At 48.7% G+C, this 18761-nt stretch overlaps 1 protein-coding gene across 1 annotated transcript; it reads left to right on the top strand.

Annotated features, from left to right (window-relative positions):
• The first annotated feature begins 1571 nt into the window (after positions 1 to 1571).
• LOC135819931 (tetraspanin-3-like) lies at positions 1572 to 15053 on the top strand. The gene is made up of 7 exons (XM_065333229.1): positions 1572 to 1870; positions 4352 to 4549; positions 6198 to 6272; positions 6673 to 6780; positions 7474 to 7590; positions 11171 to 11254; positions 14442 to 15053. Exons 1-7 carry the CDS (start codon positions 1811 to 1813, stop codon positions 14502 to 14504), a joined length of 705 nt encoding a protein of 234 aa, XP_065189301.1. The 5' UTR covers positions 1572 to 1810; the 3' UTR covers positions 14505 to 15053.
• Positions 15054 to 18761: the final 3708 nt, after the last annotated feature.

Below are 18761 nucleotides of genomic sequence, written 5' to 3'. Positions count from 1 at the left end.
AAAAAGAAGCCCAAGTCAACAGCGGCAACAGGGCCAGCCTGGCCTGGCCAGCAGGCCAGCAGGGGGAGTACAACTACAACTAACTTACTTACTTAGGGAGCATCTCATAAGTTCGCATTTTGTTTCTAAACGTAACGCATTTCGAAACGGGGGTAGGGGGGTAGCGCCCTTTTCGAATAGAAAAATGACAGTTCGCACATTTTCTAGATCACTTCAGCAAATGAGTGTGTTTAGGTGTAGATCTACCTGTGTTTGCAGATCAGCAAACCCTGTACTGCATGCATGTACGCTACTCAGAGGTGTCAAATGTCACACCAGCCTGATCAAACCGTGTACCTGGTCAGCTTTTACAGCAGTACAGACTTTTTAGTTGTTGTGGAGGAACTGTGTTTATGTACGTGTACATGTCATTGATTGTACTTGTACTCGGTAGATGCGGTATTACTGTATGCCATTTACTACCACACTTGCAAAACATTCATATCCATGTACACGTACATAAGCATACCATAGCATGGGGCATGGATGTGTGCAGTACATGTAGATAATAATAATAATAATTCGCGGGATTCGCGTTGGCATCGCTTGAATGTTCAGAAACACACAAACTAGCCTTCGCTTCCGCAGGCCACCACTATGCCTATGCCTTGCACACCTGAGTGGCGAATGCAGACCTCACAAGTGAGTCAGGGGAGAGTAGGTGAGTCTCTCAACCAATCGGGCGTGTAACGGCCCATAACCCTGTAAACTGCATCCTTGTTACCCTCACTCCGAGCTGTGAGTACCCAGTTGACCGTGGGTGTCGGCGCAGTTCACCACGCGTAAAAAGTCTTTACTCACGTAAAAAGTCTTTACACGCTCCCTGCTACCAGCGCGGGTCTCGAACTCGGGACCTCATGATTCGCAGGCAGGCCTGCAAACCAATCGGCCATGTGCGTTGGTGATGTAGATAAACACAGAAAATGTGCGATAAGACTTTCGAATAGAGGGGGGAGGTAGGGGGGTAAAGTCTATTCGAAATGCGTTACGTTTGCAAAATAAATGCGAACTTATGAGATGCTCCCTTACAAGGAAAAGTTCAAGAATCTACTTAGACTCGAGACTACAGACTTGTACAGTCTGTCTGACACTCTGACCAGGTGGACAGTCAGTGCCAGTCAGTCTGTTCCGGTTGTGGACAGGGAAATCCAGTCCAGTGACCCGGGCCGCGCCGGCGCCCTCCCTCAGTCCCTCACTCACTCAGTCAGTGCTTACAGAACTGACTGTGTTTGTATGCATGCAGTGCAGTGCTTGATATTTGCAGGCGCTTCAGGTTCAGGTTCGACCCCCCCCCCCCCCCCCCCCCGGATGTCCATGTCCACGACAGTAGCAGCTATCGCTGCATACAACGCAGACTCAGCTAGCTAGCTAGTGCTATGTCTGCGGAATGCCGTCACGATGCTCACGAATGCAACTGATGACACCTAGTACCTAGTACCTGTGACCTGGCTTGTCACCACGAGTCCTTACATCATACACATCATGCATCCAGCCGACGTCCCTGGCCAAGAATTTTTTTTTGTTCTTCTCTCTCCCACTGTCACTGTCATTCGTCAATCATCTCAAAGTCAAAGCTACTTCACTACTTGCTTGCTAGTGCAGCTAATCTTAGCGTGGGACACCGTCTTTGCTCTTACTACTACTAGTAGTAGACTAGTTCAAAGTACTAGTAGTTGTGTGCTCTCGCTTAGTCTGCTGTGGCTCATCATCAAGGTAACATTTTGGAAATCAATAGTTGAACGGCGATCAAGACTCACGAGCACCAGCAATTATGGGAGCGCTCGGATCCATTGCCAAGGGCATTATCGGCATCTTCGCCATCCTGCTCGGGGTAAGTATCATTGTAGAAAATGATTCTGGCAGGTATTTTTGGAGAAAGGCCAGTAAACTGGCGTTCCCCTTGTGAATTGGCGGCGAATGCGATTACGAAGATTTGCGTGCGAACCGTCTCGCGGCTCACCCTAATCTCATTACCCTGGTCTGGTTTTCGTGGGGAAGGCAAGATTCGCGGACTGTGTGCATTCTGCGTCGCGTACTTGACGAGAAATCGAGAGCGTTTTGGAGCGAGAGGTGAGGCAGTGTCGGAAAGTCCTGTTGTCTCCAGATAGCCTATTTCTCCGTCACTCCAGCACGGTCCACTCGTCAGGCGGCAGTGTTCCGAGTATCGAGCTAGCTCGAGCAAACTACGGACACCTCCCGACAGGCATGCAGTGGACAGTACGGACGATGCGATCTACATGTAGTTCAGCCCCAGCTTTGCTCTACAAAAAAAGCAGCACATGACTTTGTAGTTGTACAGACACAGGCTAGACCGAGTAGATCTACGAACATCCGCTCACCGGGCCGGCGATAGGCGCAGCTGCGCACGACTTCGCAAACTGCGTTAGTTTTTTTAGAGGATCTCTTCGTCTCGCGTTGACTATGTTTTCTTGGTGGTTTGGGTGTGACGGATAATATCTACATAGCCTGCACTACAAATATTTTACTTCCAAGACATCCACTCAGGCTCTGGGTAGAGAGCGGCGGCGAGTACTAATAAAACGGGTAGGACAGTGTGTATCAGCTATTTTGTCTGGCCTCTCTCTCTCTCTCTTGCCCGTTTCGGCCTTGATGGGATTAAACTTTTACCAGCGTTCCCAATAATAAAAAATATTCAACATAGCCTGTACTGTACTGTACTGTTGTATGCGGAAGTTTTTACTACGCAGGTCAAGGGCTGCACTGCACCTGACGTGTACTTGAGTCACGTGATCGGATTTCATTGAGCAACACTGTATGCCTAACTATAGCGATGTCAGAGTGCCGTGCCACGTGACCTCCACGCTTGTCGCTGGATTCCCTAGCAACCAGCTGAAATGATGGCACAAAAGGTCAGTACGGCAGAATGCCAGTCGCGGCCAGAGCGTGCAGTACTTGGCACGCGGGATATTCAAATGTGACCTGAAGACGTCAGTGACAAGCTTGGTCGTGACTATTGCCACGAAAATAGAAGATGAACTTTCGTATCCGCGTTTGTGCGGGCGCGCTGCGCCTACGGAGCTGGGAGTATGGCCGCCGACAAGTTAACGTATGTTCAGTCGCCTTTTTCATCTCTTGCGCTGCCTGATACAGGTTTGATTTTAGTTCCATCGTGTTCCCCGTCGTCCAATTTAGTTTGCTGCCAAGTTTCACCGGCGTATCACGCCGCGCACCAGACTTGTAGTATTTTTCGCGACAGGTACTCCATTGCTGGATACACCGCCATCATGAGTGTTCGTCCAGCAAAGGGACCGGCGGTGAAGATGTTTTGTCGAGTCTTGGACTCAAGGAGGAGCAGCTATTGCAGGATAAGCCCCTGCCTAGCATGATCGGAAACGTTTCAAATGCATTGGTGTTAGAACTGATGAAGTTCAAAGCGGACCACCACCAGGATCATAATCTACTTGTCGAACTCTTCTTGTCTTGGAGAATGGTCAAATCACAACTCATACTTCGGCTACTCTTCAACAGTCTTCTTGAATTTCTCCAACAGTTTGCAGCAACAACAAAAAAACAGTACAGCTACGGTATGTACATTTTGTACAGTGCGCAAGATTATTCATGAGCCTCGATCCCTGTTGTCAAGACCGATTTTGTGCCGTGGTGAGATCTGGTTTGTGTACAGTGCGGCATGGTGCTTTTCGACAATGGCGGCGCTTACCCCGCGCACTCTAAACTGGAATAAGTCCACTATATTTGCTCCGATTTGCTTCAAACTTTGCCAGTATACTCTACTTGTCTTCAGGAATCGGATGGTATTACAATATTTGCCCGATTCTCAAAACAGAAATTTACCCTGACATCGCTACTAACTATGATTGTACCAGAGCGCCCCTGCCTAAGCCACCCTTCGAGTAGGTCCAGGTGGGGAGGGGAGGATGGGCGAGTCCTCCTTTCTGCATTCAGTACTACATGAAAAAGTACTCACCCTACGAAAACTGTTTGTGCATCTCTTACACCGACCAAAGGTCAAGAGCCAGGAGTCGTACAGACCCATCAAAACTCAGGGTTTGTGCGATCTAGGTCAAGAGGGTGGGCACTGTTGCGTACATTTCCTACATTGTTTGCAATGCGTCTTGATGACTTCGCCCGTCCATGGACGGGTTTTCAAGCAGCCTGGAAACTCCCTCCGGCTACAGGCACACGTCATGTTGATATTGATGTTCTGATACTGGTGTGTGTGTGTGTGTGTGTGTGTGTGTGTACATGGTGTGTGTTTGTGTGTTTGTATGTGTGTGTGTGTACATGTACATGTATGTATGTATGTATGCGCATGTGTATGGTACACCTGCAGCTGATCGGAATAGCCTTCCTGGCGGTCGGCGCTCTGGTGGCCGTGGAGTTCCGTTCCTACGCCAACGGAGGTCTGTTCAAGGAGGTGTACCTGTGGGGTCCAGTGGGTGTTAGTATTGCCCTCGGCATTCTACTGCTCCTGATCGGCGTGTTCGGTATCTGCGGTATTTGCTGCGACAAGAAGAGTTTCATCAAGGCCGTGAGTACAATGGTCGCGCACACACGCACAGTCGACTCCTGACATAGCGACACCATTGCCAGGGGCATAGCTGGTCCCCCTTTTAGGGGGGGGGGGGGGGGCATGGCCGCATATATGTAGGATTATGGCTGGTGCATGTCATTCATGGTCATAATGTGCATGCTGCACTTAGGTTGAAATTTTCAACTTGCCCTGTGCCCCATGCGGGCTGCACGCCTGATTGTGGAGGAGAATTAGTTCTTTATAGCCGAAATTCGTCATGACAGAAATGCACTTGCGCTGTGGGTTCAAACTGGGACGTGGACAACGGTTCGCTATATGGGCCTCAACCAGCGAAAACAGCCCTTAGGGTCAACATTTTCAAAATTCCTTTTTGGTTAGAAATTCGTTGAACCACATCTACTGAAGGACCTCAGCCAAGAAAAAGTTCAATATTCCGATTCTAAACGAGTGTTAACACCAATATACAATATGTACTCCAAACAAGTTGGTGCAATGTATGTATACGATGTATGTGTACAATGAATATTCAGCATTCGAAGGTGGGTGGGCAGCTTGAATACTTTTGAAATAGTGAAGTAAGCAGCTATAATGACAAAGAATAGCTGATGAGTGCGGAGAAATGATCGACATATTCGCAGCTTCATCCTGCATGGAGTCGTTCCGCAATCTCGTCTTCCATTTCTTCCTCCGCAGCTGAAGACACGACGTCGCTGCCGTCACTACCCCCAGACTCAGAATTTATCTCAGGTGACGACTCCTCACCTTCCGACTCTGACGAGTCATCGGCCACCTTAAGCCGCATCGCAGCAGGAGATGACGGCTGCGATCCGCCTCGCTGTCGACATCGATGTCGGAACCAAAGAACGTTTCATCCTCATTCTGAACTTCAGCGGCTACTTCAGCATCCACTCTCCACCAGGCTCGAGCTACCTGTAGACAATGACTGCCGTGTGTGCTCTGGGAACAGCTCTGGCGTCCGCAGCCATCGCAACAAGATCAAGGAACACCGGAGTCGCCACTCGACACCACTTCAACTTCAAAATAAATTACTTCAAGCAAGGAGTTCAAGAAGCCGTCGCGCTAGCGCTGTTCGCAGCGCGATCAAAAATTCGTTGAACGTCACAAATGGACCTTTTCTCGAAAAAAATTACGAAATCTCTAAGGGTCGTTTTCGCTGATTGCGGCTCATATCATGAAATTCGCTATATGCGAGTTCGTTAGAAGTGGAGTCGTATGTACACGTGCAGCCATAATATGGACAGTTGTGGCGGGTCACATGACCGTACCCGTGTCTACAGCCAATCAGCGACCTTGGCGAGTATGCAGGCGCGTAGCACCGCCGTTGACAGTGGTCCGGCCAGGGGGTCCGGGGGGATGTCCCCCCCCGTAATTTTTTTGAAATTAGGGTGCAAAATCCTGCATTCTGGGCAAGTTTGGCATTGTTTTACTATGGTGGTCGTGGTCGGGCGAAAAAGTGGTCGGGCAAAAAAGTGGTCCAAAGCCGGACCGGCCGGAGCGGCTGCTACGCCCCTGGTATGTGCTATTTCCAGGTATTGCCACAACTTGCATTGGGGGATGAATGTTTGGAAGGGAAAAACTCATCTTGTATATGCGTGCATGTGCGGTCTGTTGCTCTACTTTGCAGTTTGCAGCGTTGATGTTGATCTTGATCGCTCTGGAGATTGCAGCTGTTGTTCTGGGTTTCCTGTACCGTGGCAAGGTGAGCAAGAGAGTGGGGAAGAGAGAGAGAGAGAGAGAGAGAGAGAGAGAGAGAGAGAGAGAGAGAGAGAGAGAGAGAGAGAGAGACAGAGAGAGACAGAGTATGTGTGGAGAGGGGGAGGGGGTGCTCCATTTATCGTAGCAATGTAAGGACGAGAGTGAGGGGGGGGGGGGGGGGGGGTGGAGGAGTAAGGGTGTGCCCGCGTCTCTTCGTTATCAACTCGAAAGGCTTTGCTGGGTTCCAGTGAATGAAATACATATTGTGTGTGTGTGTGTGTGTGTGTGTGTGCACGCATCCGTGCGCGTCTGCTTGTGTGTACGTGTGTATGTGTACGTGTGTGTACGTGCGTGTGTGCGTGTCTACTTGTGTATGTGTGGATGTATGTTGCACGTCACTATAGCTGGAGGATGAGCTGCAGACAGGTATTGAGGACGGAATCAGGAAGGCCTATGGAGGAAGTACCAACGACACTAACACAAAGAAGGCACTGGATGAATTGCAGGACGTGGTTAGTTTGCCTCACGATTAGGGATAAAGCTATTGTGAATTTGCACCAATTGCATGGCTACCGTTTTACCGTTTTACCTTTTTATTACTTTTTGTAGCTGCAGTATAACCTGTCCTAGAGGACCACCTGTCCTAGAGGACCACCTGTCCTAGAGGACCACCTGTCCTAGAGGACCACCTGTCCTAGAGGACCACCTGTCCTAGAGGACCACCTGTCCTAGAGGACCACCTGTCCTGGAGGACCACCTGTCCTGGAGGACCACCTGTCCTAGAGGACCACCTGTCCTGGAGGACCACCTGTCCTAGAGGACCACTGAAACCAGGACCGAGGGATGCTATTTCTAGTCAAATGGCCCTGGCTAAGGAGACCACCTGGTAACAGAGACCACGTTTTCAAGGTCCCCTGAGTGATCGTCTTAGACAGGTTTCACTCTACACGAACATGTAGTTGTTAGACAACATGTGCCAGATTCAAGTTTATGTTCGATAACTACTCCATTTCCTTTCAGTTTGATTATCCTACCTGTTAATGATGTGCGGTTGGATGGGTGGCTCAGAAACCTTTTTCATCGTGTACATGTGTGTGTGTGTGTGTGTGTGTGTGTGTGTGTGTGTGCATGCGTGTGTGCGTATGTGCACGTGCATGCATGTGTGCGTATGTCCGTGACTGCTGGCTTCACCGGCTGTTTCACAGTTCAACTGCTGCGGTGGTAACGGAACTTATGATTACACCAGTCAGAACCTCGAGATCCCACAGTCGTGTTGCATAGACCAATCAAGCTGTAATGGTACAGCAGCCTACAATCAAGAGGTCAGTGAAGACATTCATTTCCGTTCATTCATTCATTTCCATTCATTCATCCATTCATTCTGAGCCTAAAATACATAAAACTCTCCTCCTCCATGCCCTCTGTCGCTCTGTCGCAAGTATTTATTTATTTATTTATTTCACCGTCCAATGGCAGAAGCCAATGCAAAGGAGGGGGCGTTAGCCAGCCATGGCAAGAGAAGAAAAAAAATGAAGGAAAGAAGATGATAATCGGAAGAAAATAATGCATCAGCGGAGTATGTTTTCATTCGGCGTGCGACTAGCTCGGAGATGGCTGGGGAGATTGCTCGGGCTGAGCGATCTTGAGTGCACCGACAGCTCTCCTTGATGAGCCTCTTTAGAATAGAGAATGGTTTCACAGTATCATCTGTGTGATGTGACTATAGATTTGTGTAGAAAAATGATCATGTTGTGTGGATTGTGAAACCAACATGGCCGATATCTTGATTCACCATGCATCCTATCAGCAACCCAAGCTGCCTGGATGAATGCACGTTAGATTTAATTGGTCTCGGGTGGTATACGTACTGTATTTTCCGTGGTGTAAGCCGCCCCTTAACCCTTTGGAGTCCATAACTTTTTTCTTCCTCAGTATTTGTGGCCGTCACGAAAAATCGCACTCAATTTCCAACATAACTTCGGTTCTACTTCGCCGATTTTGAAGATCTTGGGCTCGTTGGAAAGCTCTTGATGAGAGCAATACAATGAGCCGAAACTCGCCAAGAGCACTACTCATTGTCCACCACAACGCGCTCCAAACGCGAGTCCAGCTCCAGATCTGAGACGAAATCAGTCTCCTGCAGCCATTTCACTGAATATAGCTCGGAACGGTTCGAATTTTTTCGAGTAGCAGCTTACTTTGCCGTGACTTCGCGCCACCGGTCCTGGCATGTGCTGCCTGTCCTGAAGCTGGGAAAATCCCTTTTTTCACGCACTACTGACTCGCACCACGCAGCGCAGAAAATTCAAAATGTTCGATCGCTCGCTGCTCACTCAAACTTCATCGGAGAGACTTCGGACCTGTTCGAAGCGATAGCTGAGAGTTTTCTCTACCACCTAAACCCTTCGATTGTTGAATTTGGTCAAGATGTGGCCGAGAACCGAAAGAGTTGACTGCGCCCACATGCTTACAAAATGCCCATGGTTCGAAATCGAACCATGGACTCCAAAGGGTTAAAACCCATAAAAACGTTAATATTATGGCGTGGGTACCTCGGGCTGGGTCATTTGGCAGATGCAGAACAGGGGAGGGAATTGTTAGCTGCTCTGGGATGTGAAGAAGTATTGTTACAGAAGTATAGAATGAAGTAGTATATTGAGACAGTAGAATGAAGAAAACAAGAACCACTGGAGCATGCGCTCTTCTCTTTACTTGATGGGTTCTGATCGCTATGGCAAAGAAGCAGGAAATACGAAATGGTGAGTACAGAGTACAGAGTGTGTTAGAAACATAACACCTAGGAAAGGTGCGAGATAGAGGTAACGACTTCGGCGAAAAATTACACCTCGTAGGGCGCATTCACGCGCACGGAAAAACCGAATACGGGTACAGCTTGCCTGGCGTGGAAAGTGTCTCGGTGTATTCAGACGTACTTCGTAAAAAGCGTGAAAATCCCCGAAGACGCTCTTTCTGCCATGCCAACCAGGCGCGGCAAAAACAAAATTCTCAGAAAGAAACATGTGCACATTGCCCGTGGGGACACAAAATAATTTGTTGTAGAGGAGAGTAAGAGATAGAGAGAGAGAGAGAGAGAGAGAGAGAGAGAGCATGGCCGGTTTTGTAGCTGCATTCGACTTCTGCCACCTAGTTTACCATATCGCCCAACACCGCTCTCTTCAATTTCTCGCCATGGTCGTCGCCGTTCTCTTGGACGAAATCAATCGTCAGTGTTCATGGCGTGCTCTGCGTCTCTCAGACGGGAACGCAGGTGGTGAGCAATCCAGCGAAGCCTTCGCTATCGCTGCGTGCTTCTCTTGAGCTGTCAATGTAGAACCTGAAGCGCCTGCAAATATCTAGCGCACAAGAGGGAATACCGGAATTCAATTTAGTATTTCGTCATCTATCTCCTCGATTTGTGCTGTATGCAAACAACGCACGTACCTCCACATAGCTCTTCATCACGGCTCGCTCCATCTCGTTGTTGAACACGGTTTTCGGCATGATTGTTCTTCGATGCGAACACTTTCAACCTCACCAAACGCACTACACTCCAACAAACAGCTTTCAAATCACCGCGCCAAACCAACTTCACGGACAGTAAACCTTTTCCAGTGCTCCTCCGCGCGCTGGGCAACTTTTCCTGGCAGAAACGCTCCAGGAACGTTACGTGAGCACTTTGACATGACAACTTTCCCAACTGCCGTGTTTTATCCGTGCGTGTCAATGTGCCCTAACGAAATTAACCAGTGTTCTGTTAGCTGGTATCATCGAGACGGGAAACCGAGAGTCAGGCTGGACCAGAACTTGCCACCAGACCTTCATGATCTATGCACAATGTAAACGCTGCCTCTCCCTCTCTCTTTCTCCCTCACCCTTTCTCCTTCTCTCTCCCGCTGCTGACTCGGCAGCGGGTCTGAAGCCTCACTGCAGGAACTTGGGCAGTACTCAGGCTCTGACTTTGACGTGGGGTTAACGCTCACAGCTGACTCAGCACTCGCAAATATACGCCACACGCCAGCAGGCTCGGTTGATGCCAGTGGGTGGGACTGGGCCATATGCGTTCCAACTAGCGGCCTTCCTCGTCGGGGAGTTTGCGTGGATCTCTCTTGGTGCTCAATGGAGGCTTGTGTGCTGTATTCTGTCATGGATATGCAGCTGCTTATAGTCCTGGGTGACGGATACGGCCGTATACGTCTAAAGTAAAGACGTGACTGGAGTCTGCGTGCTGGAATCCCCCACCGCCGTCAGCAGTACAACGACTGTCTGTGTGCTTGCATCGGCAGATGACATGTCACGTCATCTGGACTCGCCGCGCTGCGCATGCAACTAGGGGCCCGGAAATGCTGCCAAGTCAGGCTCAGCATTGGCCGCTTTTCGACGTGCGATGTTGGCTCAAAAGGATGCTAGCTTAAAAGCACCGACACTGTTTATGTACATGCACATGCAATTTGTTGTCGTCCAGCGTAGCAAGCTGCTTTCATTTCAGAGGGAGGGGTCCGAGTACGAAATGAACGATGTTCGTTTCCGGGACGACTAAAACTTTGCGACGACCCCTAACGTAGGGAAAGTCAAAGACAGGGGAGTTAAATTATCAGGCAAACCAGGTTTTAATAGGTTTTACATAATTTGGACAGTTTTTTTAATGAACTGGACGGGTTATTGATCGGGAGTTTACTCAATCTGCAGGCATTTAGATAGGAAATATATTCATTGTTGGAGTCTTGGATTGTGCGACAGGCAAGTCACTCATCAATTTGTTCCTCTGCGTGTGCGTGGGTGTGTGTGGTGTGCATGTGTGTGCATGTGTGTGTGTGTGTGTGTGCGCGTGTGTGTGCGTGTGTGCATCTGCTTTTCACCCGTGATACTGCTACCGTCCCCACGCCATGATCATCATGACAACAGGGCTGTACTGACAAGCTTCAGGATCTATACAAGAGTTACACAAACGTATTCATTGGCATCGGCGTTTCCTTTGCTGTACTCGAGGTGAGAGTGCTTTGGACTACAGTCAAATCTGTTTTTACACATTTTTCTAATTGTCCACAAACTCCAACGCAGCCACTTACACATTTAACCCTTTCACTGCCAGCTGACCACTCAAGGTGACAAGGCGCTCCCTGCCAGGCTGTCAGCTGAGCTGTACACCCCCTCCCTGCCAGGCACTTTTTGCCTCCAGCTCGAAAAATCGAAAGGCCAACTTCTCATGGATTTTTTGGTACTTTCTGTACGGAATATCGCTTTCCAAAGTATACATCGTAGGTAGACAACTCCTAAAGGAAGCCATTGCCGTCGAAAAAAATCGCAAAATCCGAAGTACAAACGTGCTGCGCGCTCTAGCGCCAGCCGCTGTGCAAAAATGCATGGCATGTCATGCGAAAGTGCGCCGTGCGCCGCATGCGCTACATACACTATGTACACGATCGGCCCGGACACTCGCGAAGTAAAGTAAGTTAGTTGTTGTTTTGGAGAGAGAAGCAGATCCTTTTTTTCGTTCGCTGGGATTGAAAGATATGCCAGTGGACCGGAGAGCTACAACACTGGAAGCAGAAGAGATGGCGTGCGGAATGTTCTCTGTCTTCGTGGCAACAGGACTTCAGTTGCGAGAGACTTTCGTCCTGTTGTTGCGGACGAAATTTTAGTTGCTGCCACCAGAAAACTCGGAGAACGAAACGATCGTAAGTCGTTTGGTGAAGCGGATCGTGTCGGTGAACAGCTGCGGAATGTTCTGCCGCCATGGTGGTCGTTTGTTCTCCCGATTAGCAGCAGTCCGAATACATTTCGACTTCGGAGAGTGAAGCGCTTCCCTGTTCCGTTGACAAGCGCGGCGTTCGCGGGTGTAATGCACTTTCGCATCAGCTTGCACTAGATCGTCAGGTATTGAGCCTGAGGTAGGTGTCGTTGTAGAAAGAATATAATTATGTTGTAGCTGACATACCTGTAGTGTCTCTTGACTGTGCTGGTCGCCATTGTAATGTGGTAGTTCTTAGAAATTGTTCGTTCTGGACTCGGTGAGCGCCGCCAGCGCTGTTTCCGCCAAGTTTGCAGTGAATGCGTCTGTGAGGAATCCGTCGTGTGGTTGTCTCTACCCGTGGCTCCAACCGCCTATCGCAATGGATAGCCGCCTGGAGTCTTGGACAATGGCTAGGCATCAAGTCTGAACCAAATGTCATGCTCCTTGCAATGAAAGTTGACGGGAAAGAGAAAAAAAACTGGCACCGACTCAGCAAGGTGGAAGTGCGTGAGAACCGATTTCTTCCGCGCCGCTCGGCTAAAAATCAGATGCGCATTTTCAACGACGCTGGTTCGATTTTTTTCAAATGGCAACCCATGCTTCTGGCAGCGTATTTCGATGGGTATGGACCTCTTCTAGGGCCTAGTGGCCCTCTACCACGGCTAAACATCTCCAATATTCAAAAATAGCAGCCCAAACCGGGTGAAGTCTGCCTGTCGACATCTCGACGGTGGCACTGGGGACTGCATGTTTGCTTGTCGACTTTTGTCGACAGTGGCACTCAGAGTGCATGAATGCGCTGTCGACTTTCGTCGACAGTGGCAGTGAAAGGGTTAACAAACTTCACTTCTCAACTCCAAAAACGGTCTCTTCACTGTGATTAAAAAAATAAAATAAAAAATTCACGGTTCGCGTGAGACTCGGCCAAAGGCCCAGTTTTCCGCATCCGCAGGAACGCCACCACCCTCTTGGATCAAGGCGCAGATGCAGCTCCTAAGCGGTGGGAGGTGAGTAGATCAGACCCACCACAAAGTGGTCAAAGACCGAAATCCCATTCACTGCATCCATGTTTCCCTCGTGCCAGGCCACGAGTTCCCAATTAACTGTGGGTCACAGCACGGCTGGAAAAAATCCTTCCGCTTCCAAGCAGGACTTGAACCTGGTACCCTCTGTTTCTCAATCATGGTCTTAGACCATCCCACTATGCCTGCCTGCTGTGATTAAAATAATACTAAAATTAAATTAAATTTCCCGTTTGTCTCTTTCCCTCAAACCAGTTACTAAAATTAAGATTTACATTACACACGTCTTTACACAGTCATACAGGTCTACCCTCGTTACAGGTCTGTTGGACGCCGAAGAACGGCCAGGCTAGAAATTCATCAAGCACAGCATACCAATGTATACACGGTGACTCAACTGCCACCAGGCTGAAATACATGAAAATAAGAACGGACTAGGCTAGGAGGCTGACCCTCCAGTTCTTCGGCGACCGACAGTACTGTAGTACGACATCGGTTACTGTACAGACAGAAAATTTCGTCGGTCAATAATTTCGTCCAACTCCAAAAAAAAGGGAGTTCGTCCGGTTGAAAATTTCGTCCATGTATCATAAGAGTGTATTGAAAAGCTGGACAAATCGACATTAGTCCGGCATTTAATTTAGTCCAAAAGCTCCTTGGACGAAAAAGACGAAATTAAATTCCAGACGAATATTTCTGCTTATACAGTACAAGACAAACCTCAAAAGTAGACAACGATCCAAAGTCCCCTGTCACCTGAAATTAGGCGTGCAGCAGTGGTACATGCAAGCCCGAATAGTAGATAATACTCGTTATAAGACAAACATTCAGAACCCCCTACCCCGGGTTTGTCTACTAATAAGGGTAGACCTGCAGTCCTCATTGGATCCCTGCAAAGTTCAAGTTACCTGCTTTTGATTGAAACAGGACTTGCCAAAAGTAGGGCCGAAACGATATGATCGATATAACATTTGCTGATAGCTAAGGAAGTTATCGATTATCGTTAGCTGCCATTAAACAAAAAGTAAAGTAAATTATCGTGTCCGTTCCCGAAGGGAACTCACGACGGCCGCTAACACCCGATAAACCAGGGTTAGCTGCCATTAACGAGAATGAAGTTGGCGTGTGTTTACCGCCATATTGCCAGTTGTGTCTTTGCCACTAACGATATAACAAAAATAACGCCCAAAATGCATCTCTTTGATTGTGGCCTGCTGGACTACACACACTTCTGAAAACGCCCATTACATGTTGCCCGTATGAGCCAGGCTAACTACGGGTGCATTTGATTGGTCCAATCCGGAACAGGATCACTTCACTCTGATACAGGGGTGTTTGATTGGCGTGCGCCGGATTTGGAATTCTAGACATACCGGTACTGTACTGGTCCTGTATATGCTTTGCTTGTGTGGCTGTGTAGATCCTCGCCGTGATCTATTCGTGCTACGCTGCCAACTCGGACGGCGATGCTAAAATGGTGTAGGCCCAGCAACACTGAGCCAGCACATGACGCCGTGTGTCGCGCCACCGACCTGGTCGCTAATGGCAGCAAACGGAAGCCAAGGCTTTCCTTTAGAATTCCGCCGGATACGTGTGGTGTGTACCCCGGCGCGCGCGTGTGTGTGTGTGTATGTGTGTCTGTGTGTGTGTGCGTGTTTTTATACCGCTTTTAGGGTGTTGCATCCTCTGTGGCTTGTGTGTAGCTCTCTGTAAGCGGTCTGGCTTGCTGCTTGCCCGACCGTTTTGATATCTCTTCAGAAAGATTTCGGGATTACCGCCTGCCTACCTGCCTGGCACCTAAGAACATCTGTGCGTGCCTGGTATTGAGCGTGTGTCGCTCTGTTTTCTGATTCCTTTTTTTGCTGTTGCTTTTTCTTTCCTTTGTGACTTTTTGTGTGTAGTTGTGTTTTTAGAGAGTTTGGCTTGTGTAGGTGTGCGTGGGAATTGTTTTTCGGCTGTGCCCTGAGTTTTCTCCTTTGGCATCTTTTTAAGATATTGGACAAAGGACGAAACAGTTTGGTCCGCAGATTGGTATTGGTTAGTAAATCATCTCGCGTGAATACCTACCAAGCGGGAGAATGTTTGTCAAGATTACGGTGGAGTCAGTTTCATCCGTTGGGAGCATTTACACACATATACTTACACGCTTATACTAAGTCTTACTATTCAAAGCATGTGCAGGGTTATGCTTGTCGCCTTATACACTTTACCATGGGCGTGCATACGGAGAGAGTGAATCCTCAATGAGAATAACAAAGAATCGAGCTAGTGAGAATCAACTCCCTCCAATTAACTTATGAATAGGGCAAGCTGACAAGCTGATAACCCTTCCCCACAGGTAGGCCTTGGCGGACACCGGTATTTTAGCGATCCGAGCTTCACAGTACGAGCTAAGATGTTCCTTGCAGTTTCACAGGTATATAATTATTTTATTACATGTAATTATTATGACTAGTACAGTCAGACTTCGCTTTAAACCGCACACTTACGTTTTCCACCAAATATCCGGATAGGCGAGGTAAGCGGTTACCCGAATACTGTAAAAGCCATTATTCTAACGAGGCGCATATTATAACGATTTCCCAAAATTGACTAGTTTACGTGTACCAAAGGTAACGATTCTCACTCCTTCTCAACGCGCTCAAAAGGACAGCATGATTGTATCGATTTCTGTATAACGATTTCTATTTTAAAACGACAGATTTCTCCTCGTTAGAGTTAGCACTTCGTTATTATAATTATTATGGCTTTTACAGTACACATACTGATGTATGCATGACATATGCTGTAAATCGGCAACCAACGATTTTCTTCCGGATGGCGAGGGATCCGGATAAACGAGGTCTGACTGTATATTATATTTGCATGCACAATACAGTACTGGTCATCATTTACATGTATATTATACATGTAAATGATGACCAGTACTGTATTGTGCATGCAAAGTCTCGATTGGCGCTGCAAAACTTTAGCGAAAACACTCCCTTCACTAAAATCGCTAAAATATCACCGTTGCTGAAATTAGCCATTTTACAGTAGCAAACCACCTCACAGGAAGAGGCGGGTGTGTGTGTGTGGGAGGGTGGGGAGGGGTCTGACTATTTCTCTGGAAAAGCTGGTTTTACATTGTGTAGACATATCCTCCGTCAAGACGGCGGTACGGACGACTGAGCGGCCGGATACCATGGATACCGGCGCCATGAAACGGTAGTGTAGGGCTGTGTCAGCTACGCCTTCTGGTCTCCGGGCCATCATTGCACCCGGCCTTATTCACCTTCTGTGTGGCTTAGAAAAATAATCTGTATCGTTGCCGGGCTAAACTTGGCCATCTAATCAGTGGTATTACCGAGATTCGAGAAAACAGTTTACAGTGATAAGCGTGGAGTGTGTTTTAGGTTTGAACAGCTCCAGGCAGTCACCCAGGCTTCCACACGATGAACTGGAACGGCCCCAACTCATCTACTAGGCCACTGTGCATGGTTGTTCTCACCTTGCACCTATCATAAATTAATTATTCAGTATAAGATTGCAAGTATGCTCAGCGGGAGGCGGTGAAGTGGAAGCTTGGTGAATTGGAGGTTTTTTCACAAAAAAAGAAGCATTTTGGCTTCTTGCAGCTCTGAAGCAAAACTTAGCAAGCAGATCCATGTGGACACACCCAGTCTAAACTGTACTGCAAATCTACACCATTTCCAATAATTACAAACCCTTTGGCATTCTAACCGCATTATGCTCATCACAAGGATACTGAAACCGAGTTGGAGACTGCATGTTTTACTTGAAGACATAATCATTAATATAATTATGCACTGCAGCAGCTCCTCCTCTAGAACAGGAGATCATGTGGTGGCCCAACAAAATATTTTTATTCAGGGGGCGTCGGAAGATATTTCAAGGTGGTACGGTCAGCCACCTAAGGTACAATTTACTCGTGGGGTTGGGGTGGCTCCTCAGATTTTCGAAATTTACACCCCAGCCGGCTCAGTGGTTTTATTGATTCACAGCCTGGTAGGTCACCCAGGACGAAGAGTGGTACGGTCAGTACAGCCAGTCAAGTGCCCAGAAATCCCATTAGCCGCATCCATGTACCCCAGGCCCTAGTGTCTGGCCACAAGTTCCCAGTTGACTGGGGGTAGCATTGAACGCGGCTGGAAAAACCGCTCCCAGGCCGGGCTTGAACCAGGTAACCTCTCGTATCTCAATCATGACCTCAATCAATCTCAACCAAACACTTATGTCACTACTGGCACAAAACCTTATGCATTAGCACATTATGTACACAGCAAGGTGCCCACTCGCCCTAACTGGATAGTGCTGGGGCTCTACATATTCCCTGCTAGATATTGTAAATGGAAAAATTAATGTCGATTGGTCAGCCCATTTTATATCGTTATAGGGGTAATATCGTTATAGTAATATTGTTATAAGGGTAAGGCATTGTATACAAAAGTCAATGGAGTGATTTGGTTTGATAGAAAAATATCGTTTAAGGGTAAGATCATTATAGGGGTATTCATTATACGGGTAAGATCATTATGGGGGTTATCGTTACAAGTACATGGGTAGGTTGACTGTACCGTAGAGACCCCAGCGTGTCAGACACCCCAGTAAGGGATTAGCCCCGAAATCTGAATGGGCCCAAGCAGCCAACTGCATCTTCTCTGGTGTTGGGTGTCCGGGCTGGCGATGGTTCTGCAACACTCGGTTCACGTCTTTCATGTTCTCCCGGGGCCGGGCGTTGCTGCCCCCGTCTTCTCCTCCAGCAACAGTTTGCGGAGACATCGTCAAAGCGGGGACACGTCTGAGATTGCTCCTGCTGTGTAGATGTCGTGTTTGCGCCGGTGGATTCGGCATGCTTATGCCTTGCGGGTGGCCGTTCAGGCAGAGCGTGTGGGCACCCATCACCGCTCGCAGCTGCAGGAGCAGAAGCAGCTTCTGCTTGTGTCTGTGTCGCTCTCTCGCTCAAATCCAGGTGCTTTGAGATCTCCTGAATGATCTCGGTGAAGGTGAGCCGATATCGGGGCTCCGGGCACAGCAGGTTGGCTATCAGGAGATCGGCACAGGCTGGCAGCTCGCGTGTGTACACGTCAGGAAAGACTAGTTTCGCACGACGCTGTGGACGTACGGACACAGGCTCTGGCTTACGGTGGTTAGCATGTACGAACGCCAAGTATTCGGTGTCGCTTCTGTGAGCATTCTCCCACAACGCCCCTGCCCGCATGGTCAGCACCTCAAACACGACGTGACCGAATCGCCACGAGTCGCTCAACACGCTCACGGTGCAGAGCTGCGTGGGCCTGCTCCGCGGGTGGCTCATCCGGTCTACTTCGTTGTCCGCCGGATACAGCTCGGGAGGACGATACCGGCGGGTGTCGTCCAGCCCACCGAGGCGGTTCAGCCGCTGCCCGACAAACTTAGCCGAGCCGAGGTCGATGACCTTGGCAATCCTTGAGCCGTCCTTGCGACGGCCTACACAGAAATTGGACAACTTCACATCAAAGTGGATAATGTTTAAGGAGTAGAGGAACTTCAAGCCCTGCACCGCGTCACGTAGAAGACGGAATCGCTCATCGTCCTCCACAGTGTAATCAAGATTGGCCAGCGTGCCATCAGGATAGTAATCCAGTTCGTAGCCGACTGCCGAGTCTAGTTCAAACCACACGCCCTTGCACGCGGCTATGAGATGTTGATCTATGCACGGGCGCTGCTCCAGTTGATGCTGCGTCACTTTCATGTGCAG

This window comes from Sycon ciliatum, chromosome 6 (assembly GCF_964019385.1).
Source record: "Sycon ciliatum chromosome 6, ocSycCili1.1, whole genome shotgun sequence".
NCBI lineage: Eukaryota > Metazoa > Porifera > Calcarea > Leucosolenida > Sycettidae > Sycon > Sycon ciliatum.
Note: the sequence above shows the minus strand (reverse complement) of the source record. Positions and strands in the feature narration are given on the sequence as shown.